The 15,007-nt window shown below is 41.6% G+C and overlaps 3 protein-coding genes across 7 annotated transcripts; 1 reads left to right on the top strand and 2 right to left on the bottom strand.

Annotated features, from left to right (window-relative positions):
• Positions 1 to 28: 28 nt before the first annotated feature.
• LOC107187387 (sin3 histone deacetylase corepressor complex component SDS3) lies at positions 29 to 1,925 on the bottom strand. Of its 4 annotated transcripts, none has more exons than XM_015575475.1 (8): positions 1,686 to 1,925; positions 1,528 to 1,591; positions 1,350 to 1,463; positions 1,080 to 1,281; positions 861 to 1,011; positions 652 to 766; positions 503 to 587; positions 29 to 414 (listed from the first exon to the last, which is right to left on the bottom strand). In XM_015575475.1, the coding sequence occupies exons 1-8, from the start codon at positions 1,807 to 1,809 to the stop codon at positions 319 to 321; spliced, it is 951 nt and encodes a 316-aa protein (XP_015430961.1). In that variant the 5' UTR covers positions 1,810 to 1,925; the 3' UTR covers positions 29 to 318. The 4 variants fall into 4 exon arrangements, with proteins under 4 accessions (XP_015430961.1, XP_015430960.1, XP_015430959.1 ...); XM_015575474.1 differs by having other exon boundaries at positions 31 to 414; positions 652 to 769; XM_015575473.1 differs by having other exon boundaries at positions 32 to 414; positions 831 to 1,011.
• Positions 1,926 to 2,662: 737 nt separating this feature from the next.
• On the top strand, positions 2,663 to 10,362 carry LOC107187348 (protein ELYS). The gene is made up of 6 exons (XM_015575422.1): positions 2,663 to 2,867; positions 3,007 to 3,384; positions 3,452 to 3,752; positions 3,831 to 9,662; positions 9,736 to 9,811; positions 10,070 to 10,362. Exons 1-6 carry the CDS (start codon positions 2,838 to 2,840, stop codon positions 10,251 to 10,253), a joined length of 6,801 nt encoding a protein of 2,266 aa, XP_015430908.1. The 5' UTR covers positions 2,663 to 2,837; the 3' UTR covers positions 10,254 to 10,362.
• Positions 10,363 to 12,127: 1,765 nt separating this feature from the next.
• On the bottom strand, positions 12,128 to 13,625 carry LOC107187374 (coiled-coil domain-containing protein 50). 2 transcript variants are annotated; one of them, XM_015575455.1, is made up of 6 exons: positions 13,569 to 13,625; positions 13,423 to 13,461; positions 13,261 to 13,323; positions 13,066 to 13,183; positions 12,830 to 12,995; positions 12,128 to 12,757 (listed from the first exon to the last, which is right to left on the bottom strand). In XM_015575455.1, exons 1-6 carry the CDS (start codon positions 13,582 to 13,584, stop codon positions 12,128 to 12,130), a joined length of 1,032 nt encoding a protein of 343 aa, XP_015430941.1. In that variant the 5' UTR covers positions 13,585 to 13,625. The 2 variants fall into 2 exon arrangements, with proteins under 2 accessions (XP_015430941.1, XP_015430940.1); XM_015575454.1 differs by having other exon boundaries at positions 13,423 to 13,608.
• Positions 13,626 to 15,007: the final 1,382 nt, after the last annotated feature.

Below are 15,007 nucleotides of genomic sequence, written 5' to 3'. Positions count from 1 at the left end.
TCCCGAACATCTTTGTTTCTCTAATCGATTTTTTTTTCTCGTCAATGACAATCTGATGCTCCGGTGCATTTATAACGGTTAATTTCTGCACGAAAAATAATCAACGATAAGTTCCTTTTGGGCTACTTATCTATTGTTAGCCACAATGCCCTTGTTACAATACAGTATCGTCTGGTTTTATTGGTGGCAAAAGGCAAGTACAGTGAGAATTATATTAGATCCAAAAAAAAGATAGAACTCGAATAAACTACAAATCTAATATATCACAAGTTTAACGGTTACTGAACACTTTTTCCGCCGTAACGACGGACAATTTCGTTAGGATGCTCTTCTTTTTATTGAGATCTTCCCTCGACTCAGCTGGGATATGTATATCCGTACTTTACTCCCGTCCGAGACTTTCTTCACCCAAATCTATCGACAACGGAAATTATTATTGGAATTAGCACAATAAAGAAAACAACAAATAATTCCGTTCAACTAAAAATGATTATTTACTTACAGCCTCGGTTCCGATCGCAGAAATATTAGCCGCGAATCTTGTCAAGTCTTTTCCTTCCACATACACAGGTTGTCCACGATGGAACCTGTAATTATTCGACATTAATTTAAGATTCTTTGAACTTTTCATTGAAATGAAGTTGAAATTACCATCGCCTTTCGTGTAGAAGTTTTCCATCTTCTATCCTAGTCTCCACTAGGGGTGTCTCGGAAGTTGGAGAAATATGTTGCGAGGGCATGTTCACTGTATTATAATGCGGAATCACTGCTGAAATTTAAGAATGTGCCGTTAATCTATGGCACGTTGCTCTGAAATTTCCTATCAGTACCTGGTTTTCGAACAGTAGTCAGTACTTTACCACGGCTAATAGCTTTCAAATCGCTCTCGATCTCTTTCTCGTCTAAAAGGTAGTTCAATTGTGCAGGAGGAGGTTTTCTTCGTTTCTCTACTTTTTCGGGGACAGGGTCGTTGGGTCGTCTCCTCAACTTTCTTGTCATTACAGGCTTCACCTAAGAACAATTAAGTGAGTATATATATACTTTAAGAATGGAATTACATTTTCTACTGTTATTTGTACCTCCATCGAGTCTCCTGTAAGCTCCATAGTGTGTAGGTCAGACTGTATCATTTTCCTTTTCTCCTCCATATCGCTCAGCAAGTTTGCCTTCAGGTCTACCTTTTTCTCTTCGAATTCCTTAACCGCTGCTTTCTTCTCCAATATGTAATCTCTTTCTACCCATTCAGTCAGATAATCTCGATAAATAATATTCAACCTCAGTCTGGAAACATTCCAGTTTAGTCAGGAAATATTGTACAATTACACTATAACGTTAAAAGATTATCAAACCTTTCTTTATATTGTGCCTCCAAGCGTTTTAACTTGCGATTATATTCCGGATGAGTACCATCTTTCAGTTGCTGTAATTGTTTTTTCAAGCTGGCTAACTTGTCCTGGTAGACTCTGAAAGATCGTATTGTTAAATCGCTGGAATAAAAGCTTACATCGCTCAATTTATTTAACTTACTGCTCCTTTATCTCTGTGTATTCTTCGGATTTGCCTAGGTCAGTCTCGCTTGCCTCCTCAGTGTCTAAAAACATTGAGTGATTTATGAAAAATTTGAGTGAAATAGAAATTCGTTTCCCTTAATAAATGCATAAAACCCGTAGTCCAACGATTACTACCTTCGTCACTCTCATCTTGCTCATCAGCTTCTCGATCATCCTCCAGGTACTCTTCGTTATCCTCATCGATGTCGTAATCGTCCTGACCGTACATTGTTGAAAACGGTGAATCTTGATACGACATTTTATAACGCGATGATCATCTCTCAAATTCCATTCAACAATTAGAAATTAACTTGAATCGAATTGGTAAATAAACAGTTGTTTACGATAGAGGTTATAATCGTAAGGTACAACGCAATTCAGTTGCATCTTTCGGGACACGTCATTGGATTTATAGTAAATATAGTAACGGAGAAGCACTTAATACCAGACGGATACGATACGAATATACGAGAGATATGTGACAAAACAGATATAAGTAAAACGTCACTTTTGTTTACGGGTTACAAACATCAATTTAACATGGAACCTTTCATAAGAGTCCTTAGGGGGCTCCTGTGCAGCTCAGTAGATCTTACAGAAATTCATTTCATAATTAATAGACTGTGGACGCTTATGCAAGTATAAATTTTCATTAATTAATTTAAAGAAATTGAAATTTGTTTACTTTATTAAAGGTTCTCATTGAGGTTCGAATAAAATAAAAATATCATTAAACTTTATGGGCACGTTGGAGGGTATACTCTTGACAGCAGTTCTGTCTACAGGCCTGTCGTCGAAGAATTTATATTTATATTTATTACATTTTTAAAATACGTTTCAGTTTTCTATTCGAATGTATTATTTAAATTCACGGCGTTTATTGCTATAAATTTAACCCTTTAACGAAGATTTTTTTGTCAGATTGTTCAGGTACGTATTCGGATCGCGCGGTCCGTTCGAATATAGTTGGCAGCACGTGCTATTGGCAGTAGTTCTTAACGTACTTCGCAGTTGTATAGTTGCGGTTTTAAAATGAACGCACGAGTGGAGAAACGTATTTGAATGTAATTCCTTGATTTCTCGTGTGTTTCTAAATTACGTTGTGTCACAAGTACTCTGTTGGCTGGCATAGTGAATACATGTGTCACAGACTCGAGTTAATCATCTTTGTAGAAGCGTAACGAGATCATTGAAATTTGGCGGTAACATAACCTTATGGTGACCTTAGTGAAAGAACGCATAAATGATTTTTTCACGTTCCCTCTGTTTTAATATCGTCCGCGAAATATGAAGGAACTGGATGAAGTCAAGTGCGAGGTAATTTCGATCGTTAACGAATTTCCTTTATTCTCGATGTATTTTCAAAACGTGTACACACAACCATGCAGGTGTATACATATATATATATATATTCGTGTTTTTTTGTCATTGATATTATTTCCATTTGCTTGTTCAGATTCGCAACGTTGTAGACATTCAATGCTCATTTTCTACTCAATCAAGTAACACCGAAGAAGATCATGGTGGATTATCGCATAATACACAAGTGTATAGCAGTTTTGATAGTTCTCACGGAGGGTTTTCAAATGACGCCAAGTATGCTTGGCTGAGCCATGGTTCTCATTTGATAGTTCTTAACGCAAAAACTGGAGAAAATATCAGTTCGTGGACTTTTCGATGGAAGATCACCTGTGTATGTCAATTTCCTGCGCAGCCTGGAGAGTTACCATTACTTCTTGTTGGTTTAGATAACGAAGCCACCAGAATCAAAGATTCTATGGGCTTGTTATGTGTCTTCGACACTACTACCTCTCGGATTTTAAGAGCCATAAGAGTGCGTATCACTGAACGTACCCCTGAAATATTTAAGCTCCTGTCACTAATACTTTTTATATTTGTAGATGCCAGTTGGGGTCGAACAGGTTTGCGTTGTGTCTGGTGGTGCAGACTGGGAGGAATTCAACGATAAGAGACCGGACAATTTTTTAATGCAAATGGATGGGATAGCTTGTGTGGTACTACGCAATCTCTATCATCTAATGATAGATCTTCAGAGATCTACCTGGGAGTTACTTGACGATTTGTCTCTTGTTTTGGACGAAACATCTCCGGCTGAAGTAGAGTTTCTAACAACAAAGGATTCGCTTAGCAGACATCAAGAAAACAAGAGTAAACACATGGTTTGCAACTTGCTGAATCCACGTAAGAGAACCTCCATTGTTTGATATTATTTGATATATCTCTCCGATAGTACATAGAATTGTATTTTTGTCTTAACAGGTATAGAGAAGCATATCGGCTTCAACAGAGAGGAATTCGAGTCGACTGGTTTTTTAGACGAAAGATTGACAAACGCTATTATCAGTTCCACGAAAATCGGTTGTTTAATATCTGGATGCCTCGGTAGAGTTATAATATGGCAAAACAATGGTTCTGTTGGGTGGATCAGTTTGCCGGTCGACGAGACGATGATAGTTACGCATCTGGCGTTATTGGAACCAGCCGACGACCCAAGACCTTTCTACTATTTATGGGTCGTTTTCCAAGACGATACGTCGAAGGTGCCTCCACTTTTGAGAATGTATGCCTTATTGTTCGAGCGAAAATACTGTGATAGAGGAACCAATTTGTATTTCAATCTAGAAGCAGAACCTAGCCTTAAGTTCGAATTCGAATTGGACGCTGACGACAGAGTGGTCAGTCTGTCTGCCATCGAGAGAGGAACCAATTTAGATCAGACGGAGTCTGAATTGAAACGCGGCGAGGACAGTTCGTTACTGATCTTAACAACCAGCCGAACGTTGTTGTTCGACTTGAACCAATGGTACAAAGAACAGATGCCACAGACCGTCGACGATTGCAAGAATCCGGACAGTATATTGGCTAGCTATAACATGAAAATCCGGCCGACAGCAAGCAGCGAAGTCGTTAGCTGTATTTATGTTCCCCGTTCTTTGCAAGAGTTTCCGAACAACCGATTAAGCTCGACGGAAGAACTTTTCTACCCGAACTCGTTGGCCCTGGAATGGATAGAATTGGGCCAGTCTAAATTAACATTCTGGTTGTCACGAGGCGTCCAAGCGGATCTGTTACATGAACTGGCCGTCGCCGGGCCGATTGTATTAACTCAGCCCTCCGAGATCTTTCACAAATGTCTCTCCATCGGCTTGGTTCCGTCCCACACAGAAGTGTCCTTCTCGAGCGACCATAACGCTCAACGCGACATGCTGCTGTCGCTATGCTTGGAGCAACGTTGGGCGACTTTCTTGATCAGATGCGCCAAGGAATGGTCGGACGGGAGCGCAGCGTATATGTATCCGAGCTTCTTAAAATGGGGCATACAACGGGCCGCGACGATCAAAATGATAGGGGATCATTTGTGCGTTCCGTTGTTCGACCAATCGGGCAACAATATCGGTGAGTCCGAGGTACAGACATTGAGATTCTGTTGTCAGCAGCTGGAGTGTTTATCGAACGTGGTGTCGAATTTACCATCCGAGACGGGCAGCCTTGTCAAACAGCGAAAGGCACTGAAACGCGTGTCCATATACTTCCAAGTGCTCCTCTGGTTCTACGACGTGGGTCTGTTACCGGAATCGCAGGAGCTAGAAGAAGGTCGCATTGCCCTGTCGCTTGCCATGAAAATACCGTATCCGTATGAGAAATTGTTTTCCCTTTACAAGGAGAAGAGGGATTTTGTGATGGACGACGAGCAGAAGGTCGACGGCGAGGAAGTGTTCTTTATAGATGAACTGATTACACGGGAATGTCCTGCCCTGAGCTCCCAGTGGAAACGTGAAGCTGGAGACACGCTCGCGGATGGTTATTATCCACCTCCGTCGTTGCAGTCTCTGCTGAGAAGCTACTTGACCGACTGCGAGCAAACCGACTCGGACGAACTCGAGTGTAAGCATCAGATCACCATCTATCTTCTGATGGACTTGGCTATGCTACTGCAGGGATCTTACACCGGTGTCGACCAGCTGATAAAGTATCCCTCGTCGTTCAAGATGAGCCCCAGTATCATAAAGCTGACACAGGCGTTCTGGCTGCTGGATCACGAGGATTACCATGGGTTCTTGGACATGATGACCGGCCAGTTGGTCTCCGATTCGGACGTCAAAGACTGGCATCATCGATTGGTGTTGCGAACCCTGATAAGGAACAACCAGCACAAAATGGCCTTGATGTATCTGCGCGTCAGAAAGCCCCCGTTGTCGTCGATACAGGATCAGAGCACGTTGATCGGCCTGGCGGTGGAGCACGGATTAGTTCAATCGGCCTTTCACCATAGGCCGCAGTCCCATTACGCGCAGCTGTTGGCGTGTTTCTTTCAATCCTGTAAAGCATACGGTAAACTGAACGATATTCTTCACTTGGCTTTAGATACCGAGGAGGAGGAGATGTTCGTCAAGTTTCTGGAGGAGACCGAGTCGGAGGATATGAAACTGCTGTATTATTTGCAACGTTGTCGATACATGGAAGCAAATAGTGGAAACTTTACTGCCCATTTCAACGCAACAGCATCCAAGAACGACCACACGGACATGCTGAACGCTTACAACGCCACCTTGCCTGACATAATGAAGAAGTTCTCGATGAACATGGGCAAAACGAGCACAGACACCGGCGTGGAACTCAGGTATCCCAGACCAATGACGTACAACAAGAGCTTTCAAGGGGGTTCAAACATTTATGAGATGGTCATCAAGAAGGCCAAGGAGACCTTTCACGGAGAAGAGAAGTTTGTCATTCCTTTCGTCACTGCTCCCTGTACAACATTGAAGATGAACGACGAAGAGGTTAATATAAACTGTGTAACGACTCCAAAAATTGTGAAAACGCACAGAAAACGTACCTTGGACGAGATTCAGAATGAGGAGGAGAGTGCAATGAGAACACCGGACAGGATAAAGCGTAGGAAACTGCTGGAGGATGGGGACGCAGCTATGAGTGCTGCGTTCAGTACACCTTTGGTGCAGCGAAAAGTATCACACAGGGACACCACCACAGAGACCCCTCATTCTATCTTGAAGATTAGACAGCTTATAAGAAATTCAACGTCTCCAAGCATTAGTAACATTCAGGATGAGGTTATGGATGACTCGATCTCTGACAAGGAGAAGAAGCTGAATAGGCAAATACGGTTTAATATTAGTCAGTCGAAGAAGAATAATTCCTACGATGAAACCAATGGCGAGGGGAGTCTCTCTGCGATTAATACGTCCGAGAAAAGCGACGAGGTACTATTCAATTCGACAGTAAACGAAAAGTCTTCCACAGACAGCACAGTACTGTCAGATGGCAGCTATACTTGTAAACACGTGTACAATGCTCGTCCTAGACCGAGTCTCAGGAGAACTTGCCTACAAGCATCCGTGGAATCACTGCAAGGCTCTGACAGCAAGGGTTCGAGGAAAAGGACCTTTCTAAATTCTCATCAGTTTACACCGAATCTTTTGGAAGACACTTCAAAAATTTCCACGAGAGTCGTTACACCGCAGATATCGAGAAGACTCACTTCGAGATTCTCCACTTCCATACATTCAAGTGCTGTACTCAGTCCAGGCAGCAGTTTCGAAGAAGGCAGTCCTTGGAGACGAAACAATGAGATTAGATTAGGTATTGGTTCGTTTGTTTCTTCGTCGAAGAGTCTTGTACAAGAGGAATCACGCCACGATATCGAAGAACCGATGAATATAGATGAAGAGGAGGAAGAAGAAGATAATGAAGTGGAAGAAGAAGAGGAAGAAGCCATACTGGACACATCATCGGACAGTCCAATGACATCTCCAGTTATACCTAAATGTAATCACTTCAAGTTCAACAGCAGCGATGGTTTGACCAAGTATAAGAACGGAGACATTTCCAAGGGCAGCAAAGACCAAGAAGACGATGAGATGGAAAATTCTGACAACGAAGACGAATTCGAAAGCTTCTCTAATATATTAGGAAACAGTTCTGATCAATCAGCGAGCAGAGAACGCCGTTCCTTGTCGCTTGGATTACAGAATCAAATCGGTACGGATGTCCAGGAACGCACAGATCCGAAAAACGATGGACACTTTGACATCACTGACGACGAGTCCTCAAACTGTGCCGATGCAATGGTTCTGGCTTTCAGCGAGACACCTGACGAATCAAGAGAAGCATCCCAAACGGCACTAGTTTCTGTGGAGAACGTGTACGACGCAGTGAACATAACTGATGATGAATCTGATGCTAGCACAGATGTGCTGGAACCTCAAAGGAGTAGTTCCATGCAAAAGAATCTACAGAAAGAGTCTAGATTCTCTGTGAAAGAAGACAAGTACGTGGAAGATTCAGTGCATCTTGATAATAATAATTCGAGTGTCAGGGTGGCAGTAAACAAATCTGTACATGATTCACCCGAACATGTAGAATCTAAAGATATTGTTACGACTTCTAGGTTAGACGATGAGCCTTCAACAGTTGGCGACAGTGTGACACCAAGAGTGACCAGATCAAGAAGGGCTTCCTCGATAGCAAAAGAAGTAATCTCAACGTCTGTAATAAATTCACCGTCGAAGGTGGTTTCGAAGACACCTGCACGATCAAGAAGAGCAAGTTCGTTAATGAAAGAGGTGTTGATCGCGTCTGTCGCGACTGCCGATGAAGGTATTAAACGTACAGGATCGTCTGGATCAGAAGACTCGTCTGGAACTTCTTCGCCAAGAAAAGGTAGGGGTGTAAGAGCATCGTCCATAGCAAAGGACATTCCTCCTGTGGACGAAGAAGTACCAGAAGACTCTCCAGGTTCTTCTTTCATCAAGAGAACCAGAGGGAGAAGAGCATCGTCCATAGCAAAGGACACTCCTCTTGTGGAAGAAGACAGGAAAGAAGGCCCACCAGGCTTGTCTACACCAAGAAAAACCAGAGGTAGAAGAGCATCATCGATAGCAAAGGATGTTCCTTCTGTGGAACAGGAAGGGGAAGAAGAATCTTTAGCCTTATTGGCCAAGAGAACCAGAGGGAGGAGAGCATCGTCCATAGTCAACGATGTTCCTCCTGTGGAAGAAGACAGAGAGGAAGGTTCGCCAGGCTTGTTTACACCAAGAAAAACTAGAGGCAGAAGAGCATCATCCATAGCCAAGGATGTTCCTCCTGTAGAAGAAGAAGGGGAAGAGGACCCACCAGATGTCTCCACCCCAAAAAGAACTAGAGGCAGAAAAGCCACGTCACTAGTGAAGGATGTTCCTTCTGCAGAGGAAAAGGAAGAAGTCAGAACACCTGTAAGAAGGAACACAAGACGTGCTGCTTCAGTGCAGAAAGAATTACCAGAGTCAACGAAACCCTTAACGAAAAGCAGAACTTTGTCTTCGTCCAGCTTGGCAGTAGAAAATGAGAATGTGAAATCACAAGAGGAAACTAAAACCTCGAAGACTAGGAGCTCGGCTTCAGGTGGAAGAAGATTATTGAGGTCAACAAAAGAGCCTGTCGTGAACGAAGAAGCGGTAGAAGAGGTTAATACTGTCAGATCAACCAGAAGACGTGGTAGTTCGGTGCCTAAAGAAGTAGTGGATATGGTGAGGCCTCAAAGATCCAGCAGTGTGGCGAAGGAAGTTATTTCAGAGAATTTCGAGTCTTCATTGGAGGTTACAAAAGGAAGGAGCTCGGTGGTGGCTACGATAAGTAGTCCAGCAGTGAATACACGAAATCGTAGGTCATCGATACAGTCGATACCGGAAGAGCTGGAAGAAATACTGAGTGTACCGTCGAAAGAAAGAATCTCTGCTGTAAGCAGCAAGAAGCAAGCTGCACAGACTACTAGACAGAGAAGAGCCGCGAGTGTTGAGCTCTCGCAAGCGGACACAAACAAGAGAACCAAGAGCACTCGTGGTAAACGTATCCTAAAGGAGACTATAGTCGAAGAGGAAGCGACAGAAGTGGAGGCTCAAGCGAGCGCAAAGGGTTCTAAGCTCAAAAAGGCTGCTTCGAGAAAAAAGAATACGTTGTCGGACGCACAGGGAGTGAACGAGAGTCTGCCAAGAACAAAAAAGGGTAGAAAACTGAGTGAGAAAGAGGATGTTGATAGTCAGTTTTCATTTTCACAACCGGACAAAGGAGATGATCCACCATTGGATCAAAAAGGTAATTTGTAGCAGCATTCGCAGGAGATTTCCAGATCTTGCGGTGTTGCTGATGATACCTTTAATCTTTTCAGTCATTGGAGAAGTGCCCAATTATGTCTTTTCACCGCCTCATACCAGGTCGAAGACCATGACTCCTGATCACCGTAGGTGGTTACTTTTCGATTAGATTAACTTCCTCTATTATCAGCACTGTTCTGCTTGTTATCTTCCAACTGCGAAAACAATGCGTCTTTACACGCACGCACGCACACACATACACTCAATGCTTTGTAACATTTTTGCACAAGCTACTGATGCATCAGCTAAGGATTTTAGATTCCTTTTTTCTTGTTTTATTCTGCTACATACGTATCCACTAGTTTCTTCTCGTCTAATAACATTAATGTTCCTTTATTATTCACATAGGAGAATAAAGAGTTTTGTTCCTATTCTGAGTGAGGATGAAGCAGAGGAGGAGGAGGAGGAAAAACTGCACATTGTACAGAGAACTTCACAATTTAAGAGAACGGGTAATTACATTCGGATCACTGTAAATCATTGTAGGACAAAATTTGTGTTCCCTAAAAGATCGAACAGCACGTCGAATTGAAAAGTAAAAGGTTTTGTAAAATTTTCTTCTACACCGGTTCCCCACTTTTGAATGGGTTACACATGGCCATATTTATGATCATTAGTAGATTATTTGTTTTTCCGCCTGGAACAACAACTTTTCTTTTTTTTTTTTTTTTTTTTTTTTTGATGATATCTTTACGTAATAGACAGCGCACCAGAAATTATGATATATGTGGGACCATGAGGGACGAAATTTCGTCGCTTGAAAGAGGGAATATTTTTTTGCTATTGAATATTTTATCATAGAGTGATCCCATATGACATTTGCGTTTGAATTATATGTTAACATAATATTCTGTGTAGAGAGTATTTTTAAAGCGAACATGCTTTGTTGGAAAGATTATTTTGTATAATCTATAAATTTATTCGTGTAGTTTATGTCATTCTGTGCATTTTGCATTAAAGGAACAGCCGTATACTGGTTCTTTTGTTACATTTTCTGCTCATAGAATCTCCAAACAGGCTGACAGCTGTACAGAGACAAAAGTTTTTGTTGATCCATATATTTCGATGATAACATTTAAACGGCAAAGTGTTATGAGAGTGTATTATACCAAACGAGCATCTAATACTAGTAATTGTAAATCATAAAATCCATTACTTTTATACACTATTCGTGAAATATACTTGTTACATTATTAATCATTCTATCTTTTTTTTTCTCTCTCTCTCACACACAAATTCATAGAATAATAAATGACTGTTGTACGGTATGGGGTTCTCAAATGGAAACTTGTATTATAACTTTGTAAATAATTTATTAATATACCCATGTATAGTTGTATTCATACAATAAATGTAAAAAATACTTAATACGCACTGCTACCATCGAATAAATTTCCAATCACCGTAAATAATACATTGTTTACGTTTCTAGCGCTAAAATTATATTAAATAATACTATTAACGAACTTCATTTACCTTTTTCTGAAGATTATTCTTACGTAGATTAGTAGAAATTGTATAGTGCTTACGATTCTCGAACTTAAATAATGGAAAAATGTTACAAAGATTATTAATATAGATGCCTATTTTCCTACAATCTTTGAACCTTAACAGTTTATATTAAAAAGTACATAAGTTATCGAGTGCTGAAGCACTTTCTTAAAGCGCGCCTTTCGAACTTCATATACTTTGAAAATTGATTTTCTTTTTTTGTCCCCTCCTAATAATTAACGCCTGATACATACTGAATGCTAATAATGTCATCTTTGGCAGTAAGGTATTCTTTGCGTTGCACCTTAAGTATAATTAGAAAGAAATATTTTCCTCTAAGAAACAAGCACAATTCATATATGTATACGTATATATTAGATCTATAATAAATTTCGTTCAGAGAGCATTCAATTAAGATCTGTCTTAATTAAATCGTTTCGTTTCAATGATTCAGTCTAAATGATCGATCTTTGTACATTTCTGTTTGCTTATTCGATAAATTGATCGTTTCGTCCTTCATTCAGATTGTCTATTCTACTACCTTTATTCTTTGCTTTCCCATAAAAATCTTTGTGTCAGCGCAATACAACGTATCAATAGAAATATCATTGTATTCGGGTCGAATATAAATGTACACGATAAAAGGCAGATCTACGGATTTTGGGAACGGTGCAACATGTTACATCGAACATTCGTCGATTCTACGTACACCGTACCCTTTTAAAAGGCACACGTATCTTCCCTACAGTTCCGAGATTCTCGTTGATAATAAAGCCTGTATCCTACAATAAAATGTGTTTGCAATCGGAGTAAAACCTCTAATCAGATCTACAAGTAACTTACATTCCATTTTTTTTTTATGGCAAACATTTTGTTTATCGAAAGTACTCGGTTCTCCCGATCTTCGAATATATGTTACTGCTGTTTGCAGCCATCCTTCACTCTACGCTTGTGTTTCTCTTCATGAAATTGTGACGGGGATTGCATTTGATTTCTTCGTTGTCCTTGTATAGGCATATAACACGGAGCGTCGTCGTTCATGAGTTCCTGCGGCGGTGTAGGCAGTGCAAATGTAGGACTGACTGTGCTGCTCGAGCTACTGGATGTGTGTCGATGGACGCTACCATTATAAGTGGGATCGATAATCGCAGCGACATTCTGTACTTCCCGAATATTTTCAGTGGTGTCGTCCAATGTTTGTATTTCTTCTGGGTCCGCATATTGCGGACAGTTTGTGGTAGGCTGGACTCTACTTTTATTCGGTGTACTTTTCAAATCCAACTTATCGGGCCTCTGAGGCCTTTCCATAGTATTCTGTTCTTCCAGCTCCTTCTGCTGCCTCTCTAACTTCCTTTGTCTCGCCTTCTGCCTGGCCTTTCTAGCCTTCGCCCGTTCTTTGTCCTGTAGCATTCGTGCCAGTTCAGCATCCTGCGCTTCCATCGCAATTTTTTGATCCAGCAAAAATTGTTCATCGACAGGCCCAGGCCCATCGTGACTGTCTATAGCGTTCTCTTCCTCTTCTTGTTGCAATTTCCTCGCCAGTTCCTTTATTCAAGAAATATGCTATTAATACAATGATACTACTACCAATCTTTCCTAGAGTAACTGTGATACTACCTCGTCTTTTTCTTCTTGAATATGTTTTTGGATTTCAAGCTGCGTCACCTCATCGTCCAATCTCAACTGCAACCTCATCTGTTCTTGTAACTCACGTTCCTTATGTCTTTCTTCCTTTTCCAGGGACAATGCAATTTGCCTTGCAACCAGGGCATCTCTTTCTTCCCTGAAAGAAATCATTCCTTTTAAAGAATACCACTGGAATGTACAAATGGCTTTCAAAATTTGGTACAGACTGCTGTTGGACATAGTCCTGATATCTTAAAGCTTCTAATTCCTGTTCGACCCGTGCTTTTGGTACGTCCTCCCTCACTTGAGCGTTACGCACCTTGTTGCCAGAATAGTGTTCTCTGACTAGAAAGAATAATAATATAGAAAGGTCAATCCAGCAGTACGGTGGAAGTGGTCTGTGGGTGTTTTCGAACACTTACTTTCTTCGTCTTGAAGTCGGTAGGCGAGTGCGCCATCCTCGTGAACCAACCACTCCCGACAAACTGTGACAGTGTCGAATGAAATCGTATTTAGAGATACCATTCGAATGAGTAATTCATGAATCGAAAGTGACAACCGATATATGGTAGTATCTTTCCTACCTTCGTTCACACGACCAGCCTTGGGAAGGGTGTCCGAACCTAGCACAGATTTCGCCATCTCGTATTAAACCAATGTCCTTCCGGCAAAATCGATCCTTCAAGGCTTTACAACTTTCTTGTTTACAACCGTCTCACGGGAAACATACGTCGTTTTCTCTCCATCTTGAGAACAGCAGTGAATAGACGTTGCGAATGTGTGTTGGTCCCTGTCGTCTCCAAAGGTGTGCATTTCTCCTTTCATGGTGTGCGTACGGAACGTTCCCCCAGCGTCAGTATATGAGAAACGGGCCTGCGTGTGAACATACACACACACACACTTCCATGCGAGGTTTCGCTGAAACGCAGCGATGAGTATGATCCACTCGTAAACGAGGTAACTTGATCAAGCAGTAGGCTGTCGATAGCGGGTGAATTTGTTCTATTGCGTTAATAGTTTGTCAATATTCCCTATTTTGTCCTGCCACAGGCAAAAGTGAGAAAAAGAACTATGTAAGTTATAATAAGCTCATCAGAAGGCCTACCCAGTCAGCGAAATTTGGTCCAATGCTTGGTATAACGTTACGTACTCATCGTGGCTACAAGTTTGATGCAAGATCTGCTATAACTTGCAGGGATATTGGTAGCAAATTAGCAGCAAGTCTTGCAATATAACTTAGGTTGTAAATTGACTTCGGTTAGTTAGCCTGGGTTGTGTTGCAAGACTTGCTGCCAATTTGCTTTACCATTTTTTGTCAGCAGGCTTCGCCTGCGAAATCCAAGTCAAATGCGGAAACAGATGGCTATGGTTTTTTGGACAAATTTTGACATTATTTGCTGGCCATTTGCTCCAAGTAATAGTCTGAATCGTAATAAGGGATTGGAGTTATAAAACTTCTCCACAGGTTACTCGTTTATACCCAGCGCTATCTGTATGCTATTCTCAATGCGTAGTGTAGTTATTCTAGTAGTACGGGTAATACGCTAGGTAGTAAGACGAACGTACTCACGTCGAACGTTAGCCAAGTGGATAGTACAGTTCCTTTTGTTCTGTTACGCAGACGACACGGTATACAGTCTGCTCCAAGAAGTTATATTACGCTGGAAAAAAGTCCTGTAAATTAGATCCACTTAAGTTTGTACATTTGTTCCATTAGACACTCGATGACGGCATTAATTATACTCTAGATCGTGCTAATTAGAGCAACGCATTATTGGGAGAAAGAAGGCATTAAAGTATAGCGATTTCTGAAAGTAGACCGTGCACTGTGTACACAATAATCCATATTCATGTTGTCATTCAAGTTGCAGATGGACCTGCGTAGAATGAACAATACGCTAAGCACTGACGAAATAGAGAATAGACCTAACATCAATTATAATTTTCTGTGACATCGGTCGGGCCAGGTCGGGCTCTAGATCATCTGAGCACCGACTACTAGTCGGTGACGTCACGGCGTGCGAGCGAGCCGCGGTATCGGTGCTCTCCGTCGGTGTCGACGCGTACCAAACGAGGCCGAAGATGGTCGGAGCGGGCGAAAGGGAGAGAGCGAGAGCGATAGAGCGAGCCGCAGTATCGGTGCTCTCCGTCGGTGTCGACGCGTGCCGA

This window comes from Dufourea novaeangliae, unplaced genomic scaffold (assembly GCF_001272555.1).
Source record: "Dufourea novaeangliae isolate 0120121106 unplaced genomic scaffold, ASM127255v1 scaffold113, whole genome shotgun sequence".
In the NCBI taxonomy this organism is placed as follows: Eukaryota; Metazoa; Arthropoda; class Insecta; order Hymenoptera; family Halictidae; genus Dufourea; species Dufourea novaeangliae.
This window is presented reverse-complemented; position numbering and strand designations above follow the sequence as displayed.

Excerpts from the sequence above, each read along its gene's own strand:
- LOC107187387 (XM_015575472.1), bottom strand. The coding sequence starts at position 1,809 with ATGTCGTATCAAGATTCACCGTTTTCAACAATGTACGGTCAGGACGAT. Across the intron at positions 588-651 it reads CTTCTACACGAAAGGCGATG|GTTCCATCGTGGACAACCTG; the intron begins GTAATTTCAACT and ends GAATAATTACAG. Across the intron at positions 415-502 it reads CTGCGATCGGAACCGAGGCT|ATTTGGGTGAAGAAAGTCTC; the intron begins GTAAGTAAATAA and ends CGTTGTCGATAG.
- LOC107187374 (XM_015575454.1), bottom strand. The coding sequence starts at position 13,480 with ATGGCGAAATCTGTGCTAGGTTCGGACACCCTTCCCAAGGCTGGTCGT. Across the intron at positions 12,996-13,065 it reads CAGGACTATGTCCAACAGCA|GGAAGAAAGAGATGCCCTGG; the intron begins GTCTGTACCAAA and ends GATTTCTTTCAG. Across the intron at positions 12,758-12,829 it reads TTCAAGAAGAAAAAGACGAG|GAACTGGCGAGGAAATTGCA; the intron begins GTAGTATCACAG and ends TCTTGAATAAAG.
- LOC107187348 (XM_015575422.1), top strand. The coding sequence starts at position 2,838 with ATGAAGGAACTGGATGAAGTCAAGTGCGAG. Across the intron at positions 3,385-3,451 it reads GGATTTTAAGAGCCATAAGA|ATGCCAGTTGGGGTCGAACA; the intron begins GTGCGTATCACT and ends TTATATTTGTAG. Across the intron at positions 9,812-10,069 it reads ATGACTCCTGATCACCGTAG|GAGAATAAAGAGTTTTGTTC; the intron begins GTGGTTACTTTT and ends TTATTCACATAG.